General features: G+C 47.7%; 1 protein-coding gene across 1 annotated transcript in view; it reads left to right on the forward strand.

Annotated features, from left to right (window-relative positions):
* Positions 1–1,107: 1,107 nt before the first annotated feature.
* Positions 1,108–20,168, forward strand: part of CTDSP1 (CTD small phosphatase 1) — a 42,410-nt gene continuing 23,349 nt past the window's right edge. Inside the window, exon 1 of the mRNA XM_075317071.1 lies at positions 1,108–1,426. Coding sequence (XP_075173186.1) covers positions 1,360–1,426 — 67 coding nt within the window. The 5' untranslated portion in view covers positions 1,108–1,359. The remainder of the gene's footprint in view (positions 1,427–20,168) is intronic.

Below are 20,168 nucleotides of genomic sequence, written 5' to 3' on the forward strand. Positions count from 1 at the left end.
TACTGCCCCTATATACAAGAATATAACTACTATAATACTGCCCCTATGTACAAGAATATAACTACTATAATACTGCCCCTATATACAAGAATATAACTACTATAATACTGCCCCTATGTACAAGAATATAACTACTATAATACTGCCCCTATGTACAAGAATATAACTACTATAATACTGCCCCTATGTACAAGAATATAGCTACTATAATACTGCCCCTATATACAAGAATATAACTACTATAATACTGCCCCTATGTACAAGAATATAACTACTATAATACTGCTCCTATATACAAGAATATAACTACTATAATACTGCCCCTATGTACAAGAATATAACTACTATAATACTGCCCCTATGTACAAAAATATAACTACTATAATACTGCCCCTATATACAAGAATATAACTACTATAATACTGCCCCTATGTACAAGAATATAACTACTATAATACTGCCCCTATATACAAAAATATAACTACTATAATACTGCCCCTATGTACAAGAATATAACTACTATAATACTGCCCCCTATGTACAAGAATATAACTACTATAATACTGCCCCTATATACAAGAATATAACTACTATAATACTGCCCCTATGTACAAGAATATAACTACTATAATACTGCCCCTATGTACAAGAATATAACTACTATAATACTGCCCCTATATACAAGAATATAACTACTATAATACTGCCCCCTATTTACAAGAATATTACTACTATAATACTGCCCTATGTACAAGAATATAACTAAACCCTGAGCTATGAAGACGTTCTGCAGCAGCTGCAGCCTGGCTTTCAGTAATTCTTTTCAAGACCCAGAGGTGTCCAGATGTTCGGTACCAGCTACACCCTTGTGTCCACTTCTGCCCTGACATAGAAGAGTTTCTGCAGCAGCTGCCTCTCTAGCTGGATGTGTCTGCACCAGTTGCGCCCACACTGCCCAGGTCCACCCCTTCCACCCGTCCTGTGACCCCGGGGTGAGTGGGGAATGAGCTCACTCCCCCTCATTGAATAACATTGTCTCAGTGTGAGCAGAGCGAGCGGCCCCCAGTGGGCACGGGAGGAATCGCCGCTTTAATTGGGGTCCCTTGAAACCGCCCCTGGGTTCCATGTTTGTATCCGAGCTGTGAGCGCAGAACTCCATGTTGTAACAAAGTTTCCAGCAATCTCCCTTTTTTGTTTTTCTTTTTTTCTTTCTTTTTTCCTCCCTGCCCCCCTCGGTGGCCGTCCCCCCCATGCCCTCCGTCCTGGCCCCTTCCCGCCCTGTATTCCTTAATTCTCCATCCACCCCGAAGCCCAGAGGCAGGAAGAAGTGAGCGGACTCCTGCAGGATCCGGGGAGGTGATGGACAATCCGTCCATATTCACCCAGGTCAGCCGAGAAGATGTGAGCTCTCCCCTGCAAGAGAAAGGTGAGTGCATGGGGGGGAGTGGGGTGCGCCCCCCAATATTGCCCCTGCACCGCTGCAGATCTCTGATCACATTCTTTATTGGGGATCATTTTTGAATAAGGATTTGTCATTTCTTTTTGGATTCTGGGTGTCTTGTATTAGGCTCTGCCCACTCCCCACCCCCATATTTTCACTGTGAACCCCAATATTGTAAACTACACTTGGGCATTTCGACCTAATATCTATGCATTTACTCTAAACCCCAGCAGTGGAAGGGTTAATGGTATTAGCACGCTATAAAGGGGGTTTGACAGATAAGGGGGCGGGGCGGTGGAATGTGTCACACATCCTGGACCCCTCTCTGGTGACATCCAGGGGGCTGCTTCTGGATTGTGCCTCTTGTTGGGGTGCACACATGTCATTTGGGGTCGGACCTGTGACCTCTGCAGGATCCAGAGCCATAAATAATAGCTTTTAACCCTTTGCAGGGTGTCACATTGTTGACAGCTCAGCTGGATTGACCCCTGACCCCGGAGTGTCCCTGATCTTAGTGATCCCAGGGCCCTGGATCAGATAATCTTAGATCTTCCAGACTCTTCCTTGGGTCTAACAGGAACTTGTTTAAACAGCAAATAAAGGGAATAAGGAATTTTTGGCTTGTGGCCCATGTAGTGCCACTGCAATGGCGAGTCCTGGGGCCCGGTGTGTTCCTGCCATAACATATAGATTTAGTCGCTTTTAGTTTTTGCAGGTGTATGTACAGCTGATGGGGGGGGGGGGTCCTGGTCACTAGCCCTGAGGATTGGTTCGGTTTTCATAGTCCTGACCCCCCCCCCCCCACTACAGATGGGGCTTTTTGTTCCTGCAAAAATATGTTTCTTTGAGGCGTCTTCTTTCCACAGGAACCAGAAAGTGAAAGTGTCTCATGTCAGAGGCTGAAGTACCGCACTAGATTGTAAGCTCTTCGGCTCACGAAATGTGGAGAAAAACATAAAAATGGTTAAATGTTGTTTATAAGGTCACAGAGACTAAACAATTCCAAAATTTCAGGTTCATGTGATTTGGAGATTGCAAATATGAGCTAATGGGCCTGAGATTTTTTTTCCCCCCTCCCCATTGGTTTCTTTATAAATTTTCTTCTTGCAGTTTTTGTATCATTGGATGATGGCTTGTAAGTGGCAGCAAATCGCATGATGTAAGTGGTGATTCCGGCTGCCGGTCAGAATGAATAATGTAGGGGCCTGTAATCCGCTGCTGGAGGTATATGTGGATTATATAGGTGGATGAATAATGTAGGGGCCTGTAATCCGCTGCTGGAGGTATATGTGGATTATATAGGTGGATGAATAATGTAGGGGCCTGTAATCTGCTGCTGGAGGTATATGTGGATTATATAGGTGGATGAATAATGTAGGGGCCTGTAATCCGTTGCTGGAGGTATATGTGGATTATATAGGTGGATGAATAATGTAGGGGCCTGTAATCCGTTGCTTGAGGTATATGTGGATTATATAGGTGGATGAATAATGTAGGGGCCTGTAATCCGCTGCTGGAGGTATATGTGGATTATATAGGTGGATGAATAATGTAGGGGCCTGTAATCCGCTGCTGGAGGTATATGTGGATTATATAGGTGGATGAATAATGTAGGGGCCTGTAATCCGCTGTTGGAGGTATATGTGGATTATATAGGTGGATGAATAATGTAGGGGCCTGTAATCCGCTGCTGGAGGTATATGTGGATTATATAGGTGGATGAATAATGTAGGGGCCTGTAATCTGCTGCTGGAGGTATATGTGGATTATATAGGTGGATGAATAATGTAGGGGCCTGTAATCCGCTGCTGGAGGTATATGTGGATTATATAGGTGGATGAATAATGTAGGGGCCTGTAATCCGCTGCTGGAGGTATATGTGGATTATATAGGTGGATGAATAATGCAGGGGCCTGTAATCCGCTTCTGGAGGTATATGTGGATTATATAGGTGGATGAATAATGCAGGGGCCTGTAATCCGCTGCTGGAGGTATATGTGGATTATATAGGTGGATGAATAATGCAGGGGCCTGTAATCCGCTTCTGGAGGTATATGTGGATTATATAGCTGGATGAATAATGCAGGGGCCTGTAATCCGCTTCTGGAGGTATATGTGGATTATATAGCTGGATGAATAATGCAGGGGCCTGTAATCCGCTTCTGGAGGTATATGTGGATTATATAGGTGGATGAATAATGCAGGGGCCTGTAATCCGCTGCTGGAGGTATATGTGGATTATATAGCTGGATGAATAATGCAGGGGCCTGTAATCCGCTGCTGGAGGTATATGTGGATTATATAGGTGGATGAATAATGCAGGGGCCTGTAATCCACTGCTGGAGGTATATGTGGATTATATAGGTGGATGAATAATGCACGCTGAGCCTTCCATCATCCATACGGTCCCTGTGACCGGGCAGCGCTCGTCTGCATCATACACTGATTACATTAACCAGCTTTTCCTTCTCCAATGTCTCTTCCCTTTTAGGAGAAAGTTTTATACTCAGTATATGTATTATAGATGATTTGTTAGGATAGGATATACTATACCCCTCCCCCATCAAACCACTACATCCCCTCCCACCCAATCAGCTGGCATTGCGTTGGCACCAGTTAAATGCTCATTCTTGTCTCAGTGACTGGTAGGACCCAGCGCCCATTGAAGTTACTGAATATACAATGATGCCAGTGATGCCCCAGGAAAACTCTCCTGACCAATACCACAATGGGTGTGAGGGGTCACAGCCGGACACGGGGTGCGGTGCTGCCACCAGGGCCCAGCGGGTATCGCACATGGTGCTCTTGCTGAATAATATCCTTTTCCTCCATAGTGTGGCTTTCTAGTTTTATATTCCAAGTCTTATTCTTGCCTGATGTTAGGACTGAGACCCCTGTGAGGCTCCGTGACCTCCATAGAAATGTGTAATGATATATAATAGTGCGACCCACCAACACCCTCCGGGGTCCACACAGCTCAGAGGACACAGGAACGGGGCTCTCAGTACATGGCGTGTCCTGTTCAGTCTGTAAATGTGGACTGCCTACAATTCTGTGTGATCAGGATGTACAAGACCACAATATCTTATCTATGGGGGGAAAATCACTGTGGTTTCTAACTGTCAGCAACCGATCTGATACAACTAATGCCACTGACAGAACCACAATGGACCATGTGCCCCGGAGCTAGAATATGAGGTCTGTACTTGCGAAGCAGGATAACACTACTATAGTACCGCCCCTATGTACAAGAATATACCTACTATACTACTGCTCCTGTGTACAAGAATATAACTACTATAATACTGCCCCCTATATACAAGAATATAACTGCTATAATACTGCCCCCTATATACAAGAATATAACTACTATAATACTGCCCCCTATGTACAAGAATATAACTACTATAATACTGCCCCCTATGTACAAGAATATAACTACTATAATACCGTCCCTATGTACAAGAATATACCTACTATAATACCGCCCCTATGTACAAGAATATACCTACTATAATACTGCTCCTGTGTACAAGAATATAACTGCTATAATACTGCCCCCTATATACAAGAATATAACTGCTATAATACTGCCCCCTATATACAAGAATATAACTACTATAATACTGCCCCTATGTACAAGAATATAACTACTATAATACTGCCCCTATGTACAAGAATATAACCGCTATAATACTGCCCCCTATATACAAGAATATAACTGCTATAATACTGCCCCCTATATACAAGAATATAACTGCTATAATACTGCCCCCTATATACAAGAATATAACTGCTATAATACTGCCCCCTATATACAAGTATATAACTACTATAATACTGCCCCCTATGTACAAGAATATAACTACTATAATACTGCCCCCTATGTACAAGAATATACCTACTATAATACTGCTCCTGTGTACAAGAATATAACTGCTATAATACTGCCCCCTATATACAAGAATATAACTGCTATAATACTGCCCCTATATACAAGAATATAACTACTATAATACTGCCCCTATATACAAGAATATAACTACTATAGTACTGCCCCTATATACAAGAATATAACTACTATAATACTGCCCCTATGTACAAGAATATAACTACTATAATACTGCCCCTATGTATAAGAATATAACTACTATAATACTGCCCCTATGTACAAGAATATAACTGCTATATTACTGCCCTCTATGTACAAGAATATAACTACTATAATACTGCCCCCTATGTACAAAATATAACTACTATAATACTGCTCTTATATACAAGAATATAACTACTATAATACTGCCCCTATGTACAAAATATAACTACTATAATACTGCTCTTATATACAAGAATATAACTACTATAATACTGCCCCCTATATACAAGAATATAACTACTATAAGGCTATGTGCGCACGTTGCGTCGGAGTACCTGCAGTTTATTCTGCACGTTTTCCTTCCCTTGGTTTTTGACCAAATGGCTTCTGACCATTTTTTAGCGCTAAAAACGCATGCGTTTTTACCGCGTTTTTAGCGCTTTTTACCTGCGTTTTCACCTGCGTTTCTGCAGATGCGTTTTTGAGATCAAGACACTGAGAAATAAAGTTGAATTAGTCAAAAAGAATGAAAAAAGAGAAAAAAAGTCTAAAATTAACTTTTAATAAAATTATATGGGAAATTATCAATTTTAATGTAATAATAGTGGTTATGCACATTTTAACAGAAAAATAGCTAAAGTTTATTATTTTTTTACATTTAAATTTTCGGTTATTGTGTGTGTGTAAAGGAACATTAGAACCCATTAATTTTTCCCCAGAAAAGCATGCGTTTTTGGAGCCAAAAACGCTGTGAAAAAGCAGGTAAAAAGCATGAAAAACGCAGGAATTGTGATTTTGGTTGCTTTTTGCCATTTCTCATTGACTCCAATGTTAAGGAAACGCTGCAGAAATGGCAAAAACAACTGACATGCTGCTTCTTTTTCAGCATGGTTTTTGACCACAAATATGCAAATTAAACGCTGCAGAAAAAAAAGCAAAGTGCAGACAGGATTTCTGCTTTTCCCATAGACTTTGCTGTTAATCAAAAACGCATGCGTTTTTGCCCAAAAACGCTGCTGCCAAAAACGCTGCAGAAACGCGGTAAAAAACGCAACGTGCGAACATAGCCTTATACTGCCCCCTATATACAAGAATATAACTACTATAATACTGCTCTCTATGTACAAGAATATAATTACTATAATACTGCCCCTATGTACAAGAATATAACTACTATAATACTGCTCCTATGTACAAGAATGTAACAACTATAATACTGCCCCTATGTACAGGAATATAACTACTATAATACAGCCCCTATGTACAAGAATATAACTACTATAATACTACCCCCTATGTACAAGAATATAACTACTATAATACTGCTCCTATGTACAAGAATGTAACAACTATAATACTGCCCCTATGTATAAGAATATATCTACTATGATACTGCTCCAATGTACAAGAATATAATAACTATTCTGCCATTAAATATGTGCCCCAAAATCTAATCGCCCATGTCTTAACAGGTCCAGATAAACTTTTGTTAGTAATTACAATATTTATAGGTTTATGTACATTTATTGCCTCACTCATATACACCATAGTTTGTTGATCGTTAGTGATATGAGCCCTGTGACCGTTTCAGCACTGATATTTTTGGGGCCCGTTACACTCGTTTCTTGCCCCGCAGTGCTGGGGAACAGCGGCACAGCTCCATTCAGGTAAATATGGCCACACCACAGTTTTCTGAATAACCAAATGTTTTTGGGCCACTGGTGTGCAAAAAGCTGGAGGTGCTACAGCGCCTTCATTTCCAGGGTCAGTAGGGGTGCAGAGGTCAGACCCCCAGAAGTTATAAAGGGATAGCATATCCTGGCTAGATGCCGTCACTTGGTGGAATAGTTTGGATTCCAGGCTGATACATTTTACTTACACTGATACATTGGAACAATCTGCTGCTGTTACCAGAACATGGTGATGATTGGATACAATTGTAACAGACCCTCAGCTGTGAGATCTTTTTTGTCTGTTTAAATTTCAACCTCTAGATGTAAAAAATAAAATAAAATTGCAGGTCACGTAATTGTCGGTAAGGCAGGCAGAAGGTGCGCCATATTTATCACGGCGACACACGCCACGTCATTGTTTTAGGGCATGTCGGACCCTCTATGCTTTCTTACATCACGCTTTACACCAGTATCTTGCACCCAAAAATTGCTTCCCGCCATCAGTGACTTTTGCGCACTTTACGACTCCACGCCGCCGCTCGGTGCATATTGAGGAATACGTCTGGTGCGGGACGATTAGTAATTTTTGTGTATTCTGCTTCCCTGGAAAATGACGTTTTCATAAACAACGCGCTGAGTGCGGACACGAGGTCGATGAGTAAAGGGCTTTTTTGACATTTTATAAACAGCTTTTCTTAAAGAGACATCACCATGAAAAACAGTTGTGTCTTGTGGATGCATTTGTGGCTGGACAGTAGGGGTTTGCGGTGTCAGTGTTCTTCTCACACCCTTTATGTATATGAATTTTCCTGGCCAGTTTGCAGTCTTGGATTCTGCATTGACTTTGTCACCCAGCTTTCCCAGAAACCGGCATAACCAGTATGATCCTATATGTCTCCAGTATACGTCCTCATGCTGGGATTGCGGTCTCTGCCAGCTGCCTGCGTCCTGGCAGGGTGTTCGGGTGTGGCTGGAGTTGACACTGTCGCTGCCCACGCAGGGAAGTGAGGGACGTGCAGAAGAGGCGCCTTTTCCCCAACTCTGCGAGGTTTGTGGTGTCGGCGCTTCGTGCCTTTCCTTCTGGTTCCATAAAATGGGGCTTCTTTGGGGAGCGGATGGAGGCAAAAGCTTATCTACAGATCTAAAAACTAACAAGAGAATTCAGGAAAAGTTTACTGGCGCTTCAGTAATGGAGCTGGATGTGAGCACAATATATGGAGTCATCCGCTCAGTGCCTTTGGGAAAGCTGGGTGACAGCTTCCTGCACCCCTCAATGCAAACTCTGCACTGATTGTCTGCAGCATTGCACATCTTATTGCACTGATTGTCTGCAGCATTGCACATCTCATTGCACTGATTGTCCGCAGCATGGCACATCTCATTGCACTGATTGTCCACAGCATGGCACATCTCATTGCACTGATTGTCTGCAGCATTGCACATCTCATTGCACTGATTGTCTGCAGCATTGCACATCTCATTGCACTGATTGTCCGCAGCATTGCACATCTCATTGCACTGATTGTCCGCAGCATTGCATATCTCATGTCTGCTGTGCTGCTACCAGGATGGTCAAGGGTCATAACCCAGCTTTCCCAGACACCAGAAGAGGCAGTTCTCTGTGGTTACACGGTGACTGGAGCGTGTCACATATTATATGAGAACTCGTTCACCTGCTTGGTTTGATGGATGCGGATATCAAGACCAGAGATAAATGTTGCTATAATCTTATATCTCTTCTGTCATTTATCACCCAGGAATTGTGCTATAAATGATTCTCCGCAGCCGCCTCCCGTCCACACGAAAGAAGATCCACATCCCACATAGCAGCACCTATAGCTGCAGATTGTGACTTCTTCCACGCTGGCGTGGCCCCCTAAACGGAAAGTGACATCTCTCGTCCCCCCATAAAGTAAATGATAGAACTCAATATATTATATTTTCCTTTTGGAATACTGAATCACTCTGACACTGGGGGTACAGGATAATGACACTGACACTGGGGGTACAGGATAATGACACTGACACTGGGGGTACAGGATAATGACACTGGGGTACAGGATAATGACACTGGGGGTACAGGAAAATGACACTGACACTGGGGGTACAGGATAATGACACTGGGGGTACAGGATAATGACACTGACACTGGGGGTACAGGATAATGACACTGACACTGGGGGTACAGGATAATGACACTGGGGGTACAGGATAATGACACTGGGGGTACAGGATAATGACACTGGGGTACCGGATAATGACACTGGGGGTACGGGATAATGACACTGACACTGGGGGTACAGGATAATGACACTGATACTGGGGGTACAGGTTAATGACACTGACACTGGAGGTACAGGATAATGACACTGGAGGTACAGGATAATGACACTGGGGGTACAGGATAATGACACTGGGGGTACGGGATAATGACACTGACACTGGGGGTACAGGATAATGACACTGATACTGGGGGTACAGGTTAATGACACTGACACTGGAGGTACAGGATAATGACACTGACACTGGGGGTACAGGATAATGACATTGGGGTACAGGATAATGACACTGACACTGGGGGTACAGGATAATGACACTGGGGGTAGAGGATGATGACACCGACACTGGGGGTACAGGATAATGACACTGGGGGTACAGGATGATGACACTGACACTGATACTCGGGGTACAGTATAATGACACTGACACTGAGGGTACAGGATGATAACGACAATGATACTGGAGGTACAGGATGATAACGACAATGATACTGGAGGTACAGGATGATAACGACAATGATACTGCAGGTACAGGATAATGACACTCGGGGTACAGGATAATGACACTGACACTCGGGGTACAGGATAATGACACTGACACTGAGGGTACAGGATGATAACGACAATGATACTGGGGGTACAGGATAATGACACTCGGGGTACAGGATAATGACACTGACACTCGGGGTACAGGATAATGACACTGACACTGAGGGTACAGGATGATAACGACAATGATACTGGGGGTACAGGATAATGACACTCGGGTACAGGATAATGACACTGACACTTGGGGAATTGGATAATGATACTGGGGGTACAGGACAATGATACTGACACTGGGGTACAGGATAATGACGCTCGAGGTACGGGATAATGACACTTGACACTCGGGGTACATGATGACACTGACACTTGGGTTACAGCATAATGACGCCGACACTTGGGGTGCAGGATAATGACACTGACACTGGGTGCAGGATAATGACACTGACACTGGGGGTACAGGATAATAACACTGACACTCGGGGTGTGGGATGATGACAACGCTGATACTTGGGGGAGCGGGATGATGGCGCTGATATTTGGAGGGAGCGGGAGAATGATGCTGACACTGGGGTTACAGGATAATGACGCTGTCACTTGGGGGTGTGGGATGATGGCGTTGACAATTGGGGGTGCAGGATAATGATGCTGTCACTTGGGGGTGTGGGATGATGGCGCTGACACTTGGGGGTGTAGGATGATGATGCTGTCACTTGGGGGTGTGGGATGATGGCGCTGATACTTGGAGGTGTAGGATGATGATGCTGACATTTGGGGGGTGCGGGATGATGATGCTGACACTTGGGGGTGAGGGATGATGGCGCTGATACTTGGGGGTGTGGGATGACGGCGCTGACACTTGGGGGTGCGGGATGATGATGCTGAGATTTGGAGGGAGCGGGAGAATGACGCTGACACTGGGGGTACAGGATAATGACGCTGTCACTTGGGGGTGTGGGATGATGGCGTTGACAATTGGGGGTGCAGGATAATGATGCTGTCACTTGGGGGTGTGGGATGATGGCGTTGACAATTGGGGGTGCAGGATAATGATGCTGTCACTTGGGGGTGAGGAATGATGGCGCTGATACTTGGGGGTGTAGGATGATGATGCTGACATTTGGGGGTGAGGGATGATGGCGCTGATACTTGGGGGTGTGGGATGATGATGCTGTCACTTGGGGGTGAGGGATGATGGCGCTGATACTTGGGGGTGTAGGATGATGATGCTGACATTTGGGGGTGAGGGATGATGGCGCTGATACTTGGGGGTGTGGGATGACGGCGCTGACACTTGGGGGTGTGGGATGATGATGCTGACACTTGGGGGTGTAGGATGATGATGCTGACATTTGGGGGTGAGGGATGATGGCGCTGATACTTGGGGGTGTAGGATGATGATGCTGACATTTGGGGGTGAGGGATGATGGCGCTGATACTTGGGGGTGTGGGATGACGGCGCTACCACTTGAGGGTGTGGGATGATGATGCTGACACTTGGGGGTGTAGGATGATGATGCTGACATTTGGGGGTGTGGGATGATGGCGATGACACTTGGGGGTGTAGGATGATGATGCTGACATTTGGGGGGTGCAGGATGATGACTCTATTGGTCGTTGTTTGTGTCCTGAGATTTCGCGCACATTCACTGAAGGTTTGATAAGTGTAGGTTCTCCGCCATCACTTCCTCATATAACGTCCGTCTCTGCTTTATTGTTCTCCATGAAATACTCCCATAAGGTGTGTCGGAAATTTGCGCTCATTTTTCTTTTCCAGGACCCTCCTCTTTATTGAGGCCTTTCCCCTCAGACATACACAACAATATGTTTTATAATTCTCTCTGTATGTATTAATTCCATGTTCATTTTTATTCCTTAGTGATTATAATCTATCACAGCGCAACGTTGATTTGACCAGAGCAGGTTATATACTGAATACTGCGTTGTGATTGGCTACTGGCCATAAAACAGTAGCCCTCATTTATCAAATCACATGCCCATACTGACCAATCACAGCACAGCTTTCATTATTTAAACCGCTCCAATAAAATGAAAGCTTTGCTGTGATTGGTTGCTAGGGACACAACAAAATAAGGTCTTATGCTGTTGTTGAAAAATCTAAGTAAGGGGTTAACACTGGCCACCGGGTTTACAGGATCCCCAGAGTAAAAATAGATGTTAACAGTAGGCCTCATTTATTGAATCCGTCTCCCATAGCAACCAATCACAGCACAGCTTTCATTATTTAAACAGCTCTGGTGAAATGAAAGCTACTCAGTGATTGGTTGCTATTGGCAACACAGACAGTTTTTGTAGCTGAGGCCTACCTAGTCTTATTTTAATGGCTGCATCCTCATCCTTATCAGTGCAGTCGTAGTCAGCTGTAGTCTCACTATACAGAATGGCTGAGCGGTGGTATTAACCCCGTCTATCCCAGAATGGCGGTCCGTAATGTGAGGCCAGATAGTGGAGCTGTTTAATATTCTCGTCTCCGGGGTCTTCCTCTCTCTGTGTATTCTGGCAGGGCTGCAAAGGCCGGATACGGCTGCAGGACAAGGGGGGGCAGTAATGGCTGTTCTCAGCAGTAGAGCATCGTGGGAGATAAAGGAAGATGGATAGAGAAAAAAAACATTGGGGCATCATGGAAACTGGAGCGGGGCCGGGGGCGTCCTCAGAATACTTTATAGTCAGCAGATGAATGAAAGTTTGGAGACGGAAAGGGAGGGGGTCACCCCAAACACGAGCAGCCGCCGCCTCGTATTATGTCTTCTATGTTTCACACGAGGCTCCGGCTTTTCTATGTTTTTCCACCCAATATAATTTCCCTAATGACTTAAAAGAATTTTACTGATATAGAAACGCAGCAAACGTCCATTACAGGTCCAGTAACCGACATCAGCAGCTCACTATAGCACCGCCATCTCCGGTCCAGTAACCGACATCATCAGCTCACTATAGCACCGCCATCTCCGGTCCAGTAACCGACATCAGCAGCTCACTATAGCACCGCCATCTCCGGTCCAGTAACCAACATCAGCAGCTCACTATAGCACCGCCATCTCCGGTCCAGTAACCGACATCAGCAGCTCACTATAGCACCGCCATCTCCGGTCCAGTAACCGACATCAGCAGCTCACTATAGCACCGCCATCTCCGGTCCAGTAACCAACATCAGCAGCTCACTATAGCACCGCCATCTCCGATCCAGTAACCGACATCAGCAGCTCACTATAGCACCGCCATCTCCGGTCCAGTAACCAACATCAGCAGCTCACTATAGCACCGCCATCTCCGATCCAGTAACCGACATCAGCAGCTCACTATAGCACCGCCATCTCCGGTCCAGTAACCAACATCAGCAGCTCACTATAGCACCGCCATCTCCGATCCAGTAACCGACATGAGCAGCTCACTATAGCACTGCCATCTCCGGTCCAGTAACCGACATCAGCAGCTCACTATAGCACTGCCATCTCCGGTCCAGTAACTGACATCAGCAGCTCACTATAGCACTGCCATCTCCGGTCCAGTAACCGACATCAGCAGCTCACTATAGCACCGCCATCTCCGGTCCAGTAACCGACATCAGCAGCTCACTATAGCACTGCCATCTCCGGTCCAGTAACCGACATCAGCAGCTCACTATAGCACCGCCATCTCCGGTCCAGTAACCAACATCAGCAGCTCACTATAGCACCGCCATCTCCGATCCAGTAACCGACATGAGCAGCTCACTATAGCACTGCCATCTCCGGTCCAGTAACCGACATCAGCAGCTCACTATAGCACCGCCATCTCCGGTCCAGTAACCGACATCAGCAGCTCACTATAGCACCGCCATCTCCGGTCCAGTAACCGACATCAGCAGCTCACTATAGCACTGCCATCTCCGGTCCAGTAACCGACATCAGCAGCTCACTATAGCACCGCCATCTCCGGTCCAGTAACCAACATCAGCAGCTCACTATAGCACCGCCATCTCCGATCCAGTAACCGACATGAGCAGCTCACTATAGCACCTTCATCTCCGGTCCAGTAACCGACATCAGCAGCTCACTATAGCACCGCCATCTCCGGTCCAGTAACCGACATCAGCAGTTCACTATAGCACCTTCATCTCTGGTCCAGTAACCGACATCAGCAGTTCACTATAGCACCGCCATCTCCGGTCCAGTAACCGACATCAGCAGTTCACTATAGCACCGCCATCTCCGGTCCAGTAACCGACATCAGCAGCTCACTATAGCACCGCCATCTCCGATCCAGTAACCGACATCAGCAGTTCACTATAGCACCGTCATCTCCGATCCAGTAACCGACATCAGCAGCTCACTATAGCACCGCCATCTCCGATCCAGTAACCGACATGAGCAGCTCACTATAGCACCTTCATCTCCGGTCCAGTAACCGACATCAGCAGATCACTATAGCACCTTCATCTCCGGTCCAGTAACCGACATCAGCAGCTCACTATAGCACCGCCATCTCTGGTCCAGTAACCGACATCAGCAGCTCACTATAGCACCACCATCTCCGGTCCAGTAACCGACATCAGCAGCTCACTATAGCACCGCCATCTCCGGTCCAGTAACCGACATCAGCAGCTCACTATAGCACCGCCATCTCCGGTCCAGTAACCGACATCAGCAGCTCACTATAGCACCGCCATCTCCGGTCCAGTAACCGACATCAGCAGCTCACTATAGCACCGCCATCTCCGGTCCAGTAACCGACATCAGCAGCTCACTATAGCACCGCCTTCTTCAGTCCAGTAACCGACATCAGCAGCTCACTATAGCACCGCCATCTCCGGTCCAGTAACTGACATCAGCAGCTCACTATAGCACCGCCATCTCTGGTCCAGTAACCGACATCAGCAGCTCACTATAGCACCGCCATCTCCGGTCCAGTAACTGACATCAGCAGCTCACTATAGCACTGCCATCTCCGGTCCAGTAACCAACATCAGCAGCTCACTATAGCACCACCATCTCCGGTCCAGTAACCGACATCAGCAGCTCACTATAGCACCGCCATCTCCGGTCCAGTAAGCGACATCAGCAGCTCACTATAGCACCGCCATCTCCGGTCCAGTAACCGACATCAGCAGCTCACTATAGCACCGCCATCTCCAGTCCAGTAACCGTCATCAGCAGCTCACTATAGCACCGCCATCTCCGGTCCAGTAACCGACATCAGCAGCTCACTATAGCACCGCCATCTCCGGTCCAGTAACCAACATCAGCAGCTCACTATAGCACCGCCATCTCCGGTCCAGTAACCGACATCAGCAGCTCACTATAGCACCTCCATATCTGGTCCAGTAACCGACATCAGCAGCTCACTATAGCACCGCCATCTCCGGTCGAGTAACCGACATCAGCATTTCACTATAGCACCGCCATCTGCGGTCCAGTAACCGACATCAGCAGCTCACTATAGCACCGCCATCTCCGGTCCAGTAACCGACATCAGCAGCTCACTATAGTACCGCCATCTCTGGTCCAGTAACCGTCAGCAGCAGCTCACTATAGCACCTTCATCTCCGGTCCAGTAACCGACAGCAGCAGCTCACTATAGCACCGCCATCTCTGGTCCAGTAACCGACATCAGCAGCTCACTATAGCACCGCCATCTCTGGTCCAGTAACCGGCATCAGCAGCTCACTATAGCACCGCCATCTCTGGTCCAGTAACCGACATCAGCAGCTCACTATAGCACCGCCATCTCCGGTCCAGTAACCGACATCAGCAGCTCACTATAGCACCACCATCTCCGGTCCAGTAACCGACATCAGCAGATCACTATAGCACCGCCATCTCCGGTCCAGTAACCGACATCAGCAGCTCACTATAGCACCACCATCTCCGGTCCAGTAACCGACATCAGCAGATCACTATAGCACCGCCATCTCTGATCCAGTAACCGACAGCAGCAGCTCACTATAGCACCGCCATCTCCGGTCCAGTAACCGACATCAGCAGCTCACTATAGCACCGCCATCTCCGGTCCAGTAACCAACATCAGCAGCTCACTATAGCACCGCCATCTCCGGTCCAGTAACCGACATCAGCAGCTCACTATAGCACCGCCATCTCCGGTCCAGTAACCAACATCAGCAGCTCACTATAGCACCGCCATCTCCGATCCAGTAACCGACATCAGCAGCTCACTATAGCACCGCCATCTCCGGTCCAGTAACCGACATCAGCAGCTCACTATAGCACCGCCATCTCCGGTCCAGTAACCGACATCAGCAGCTCACTATAGCACCGCCATCTCCGATCCAGTAACCGACATGAGCAGCTCACTATAGCACTGCCATCTCCGGTCCAGTAACCGACATCAGCAGCTCACTATAGCACTGCCATCTCCGGTCCAGTAACTGACATCAGCAGCTCACTATAGCACTGCCATCTCCGGTCCAGTAACCGACATCAGCAGCTCACTATAGCACCGCCATCTCCGGTCCAGTAACCGACATCAGCAGCTCACTATAGCACTGCCATCTCCGGTCCAGTAACCGACATCAGCAGCTCACTATAGCACCGCCATCTCCGGTCCAGTAACCAACATCAGCAGCTCACTATAGCACCGCCATCTCCGATCCAGTAACCGACATGAGCAGCTCACTATAGCACTGCCATCTCCGGTCCAGTAACCGACATCAGCAGCTCACTATAGCACCGCCATCTCCGGTCCAGTAACCGACATCAGCAGCTCACTATAGCACCGCCATCTCCGGTCCAGTAACCGACATCAGCAGCTCACTATAGCACTGCCATCTCCGGTCCAGTAACCGACATCAGCAGCTCACTATAGCACCGCCATCTCCGGTCCAGTAACCAACATCAGCAGCTCACTATAGCACCGCCATCTCCGATCCAGTAACCGACATGAGCAGCTCACTATAGCACCTTCATCTCCGGTCCAGTAACCGACATCAGCAGCTCACTATAGCACCGCCATCTCCGGTCCAGTAACCGACATCAGCAGTTCACTATAGCACCTTCATCTCTGGTCCAGTAACCGACATCAGCAGTTCACTATAGCACCGCCATCTCCGGTCCAGTAACCGACATCAGCAGTTCACTATAGCACCGCCATCTCCGGTCCAGTAACCGACATCAGCAGCTCACTATAGCACCGCCATCTCCGATCCAGTAACCGACATCAGCAGTTCACTATAGCACCGTCATCTCCGATCCAGTAACCGACATCAGCAGCTCACTATAGCACCGCCATCTCCGATCCAGTAACCGACATGAGCAGCTCACTATAGCACCTTCATCTCCGGTCCAGTAACCGACATCAGCAGATCACTATAGCACCTTCATCTCCGGTCCAGTAACCGACATCAGCAGCTCACTATAGCACCGCCATCTCTGGTCCAGTAACCGACATCAGCAGCTCACTATAGCACCACCATCTCCGGTCCAGTAACCGACATCAGCAGCTCACTATAGCACCGCCATCTCCGGTCCAGTAACCGACATCAGCAGCTCACTATAGCACCGCCATCTCCGGTCCAGTAACCGACATCAGCAGCTCACTATAGCACCGCCATCTCCGGTCCAGTAACCGACATCAGCAGCTCACTATAGCACCGCCATCTCCGGTCCAGTAACCGACATCAGCAGCTCACTATAGCACCGCCTTCTTCAGTCCAGTAACCGACATCAGCAGCTCACTATAGCACCGCCATCTCCGGTCCAGTAACTGACATCAGCAGCTCACTATAGCACCGCCATCTCTGGTCCAGTAACCGACATCAGCAGCTCACTATAGCACCGCCATCTCCGGTCCAGTAACTGACATCAGCAGCTCACTATAGCACTGCCATCTCCGGTCCAGTAACCAACATCAGCAGCTCACTATAGCACCACCATCTCCGGTCCAGTAACCGACATCAGCAGCTCACTATAGCACCGCCATCTCCGGTCCAGTAAGCGACATCAGCAGCTCACTATAGCACCGCCATCTCCGGTCCAGTAACCGACATCAGCAGCTCACTATAGCACCGCCATCTCCAGTCCAGTAACCGTCATCAGCAGCTCACTATAGCACCGCCATCTCCGGTCCAGTAACCGACATCAGCAGCTCACTATAGCACCGCCATCTCCGGTCCAGTAACCAACATCAGCAGCTCACTATAGCACCGCCATCTCCGGTCCAGTAACCGACATCAGCAGCTCACTATAGCACCTCCATATCTGGTCCAGTAACCGACATCAGCAGCTCACTATAGCACCGCCATCTCCGGTCGAGTAACCGACATCAGCATTTCACTATAGCACCGCCATCTGCGGTCCAGTAACCGACATCAGCAGCTCACTATAGCACCGCCATCTCCGGTCCAGTAACCGACATCAGCAGCTCACTATAGTACCGCCATCTCTGGTCCAGTAACCGTCAGCAGCAGCTCACTATAGCACCTTCATCTCCGGTCCAGTAACCGACAGCAGCAGCTCACTATAGCACCGCCATCTCTGGTCCAGTAACCGACATCAGCAGCTCACTATAGCACCGCCATCTCTGGTCCAGTAACCGGCATCAGCAGCTCACTATAGCACCGCCATCTCTGGTCCAGTAACCGACATCAGCAGCTCACTATAGCACCGTCATCTCCGGTCCAGTAACCGACATCAGCAGCTCACTATAGCACCACCATCTCCGGTCCAGTAACCGACATCAGCAGATCACTATAGCACCGCCATCTCTGATCCAGTAACCGACAGCAGCAGCTCACTATAGCACCGCCATCTCCGGTCCAGTAACCGACATCAGCAGCTCACTATAGCACCGCCATCTCTGGTCCAGTAACCGACATCAGCAGCTCACTATAGCACCGCCATCTCCGGTCTAGTGTATACCTGTTGTATTGGATGGGGCTGGGGTCCAGGCTCTGTGCGGCGTCATGTTCTCCCCCCTCTATTCCGGAATGGAGCTCGTGCACTGGGCACAGTCATGGGGAACAGAGAAGGGTCTTCCATAAACTGTTCCCACAAAGATGGCAGCTACAATTGTCCACAATGCCTTAAAGCATTAAGATTTCCCATCACTGGAGCTAAGAGGCCGCGGCTGCCCCCTGATAACAGCCCGGAGCATCATCATCATCATCATCCTCCTCCACCATCTGTACAGCGGGCACAGAGCAGTCAGGGGGTAACGTCCTCCATCACCAAACCCAGACTCCTCCATCAGATAGAAAAGTGCAATCTATCACTGCAAATAACATTTCTCCTCCAGAGTCCATGGTGGTTGTTTTACATCGCTCTATCCGACGCTTAGCATTGTGTTTGGTTAATGTACAGCTCGGCATTGTGCTTGGTGATGTACGGTTCGGCATTGTGCTTGGTGATGTATGGCTCGGCATTGTTCTTGGTGATGTAGGGCTCGGCATTGTGCTTGGTGATGTACGGCTCGGCATTCTTCTTGGTGATGTACGGCTCGGCATTGTGCTTGGTGATGTACGGCTCAGCATTGTGCTTGGTGATATACGGCTCAGCATTGTGCTTGGTGATGTACGGCTCGGCATTGTGCTTGGTGATGTACGGCTCGGCATTGTGCTTGCTGATGTACGGCTCAGCATTGTGCTTGGTGATATACGGCTCGGAATTGTGCTTGGTGATGTACGGCTCAGCATTGTGCTTGGTGATGTACGGCTCAGCATTGTGCTTGGTGATGTACGGCTCGACATTGTGCTTGGTGATGTACGGCTTGGCATTGTGCTTGGTGATGTACAGCTCTGCATTGTGCTTGGTGATGTACGGCTCAGCATTGTGCTTGGTGATGTACGGCTTGGCATTGTGCTTGGTGATGTACGGCTCGGCATTGTGCTTGGTGATGTACAGCTCTGCATTGTGCTTGGTGATGTATGGCTCAGCATTGTGCTTGGTGATGTACGGCTCGGCATGGTGCTTGGTGATGTACGGCTCGGCATTGTGCTTGGTGATTTATGGCTCAGCATTGTGCTTGGTGATGTACGGCTCGGCATTGTGCTTGGTGATGTACAGCTCAGCATTGTGCTTGGTGATGTATGGCTCAGCATTGTGTTTGGTGATGTACGGCTCGGCATTGTGCTTGGTGATGTACGGCTCGGCATTGTGCTTGGTGATATATGGCTCACCATT

Source organism: Anomaloglossus baeobatrachus, chromosome 7 (assembly GCF_048569485.1).
Source record: "Anomaloglossus baeobatrachus isolate aAnoBae1 chromosome 7, aAnoBae1.hap1, whole genome shotgun sequence".
Taxonomy (NCBI): domain Eukaryota; kingdom Metazoa; phylum Chordata; class Amphibia; order Anura; family Aromobatidae; genus Anomaloglossus; species Anomaloglossus baeobatrachus.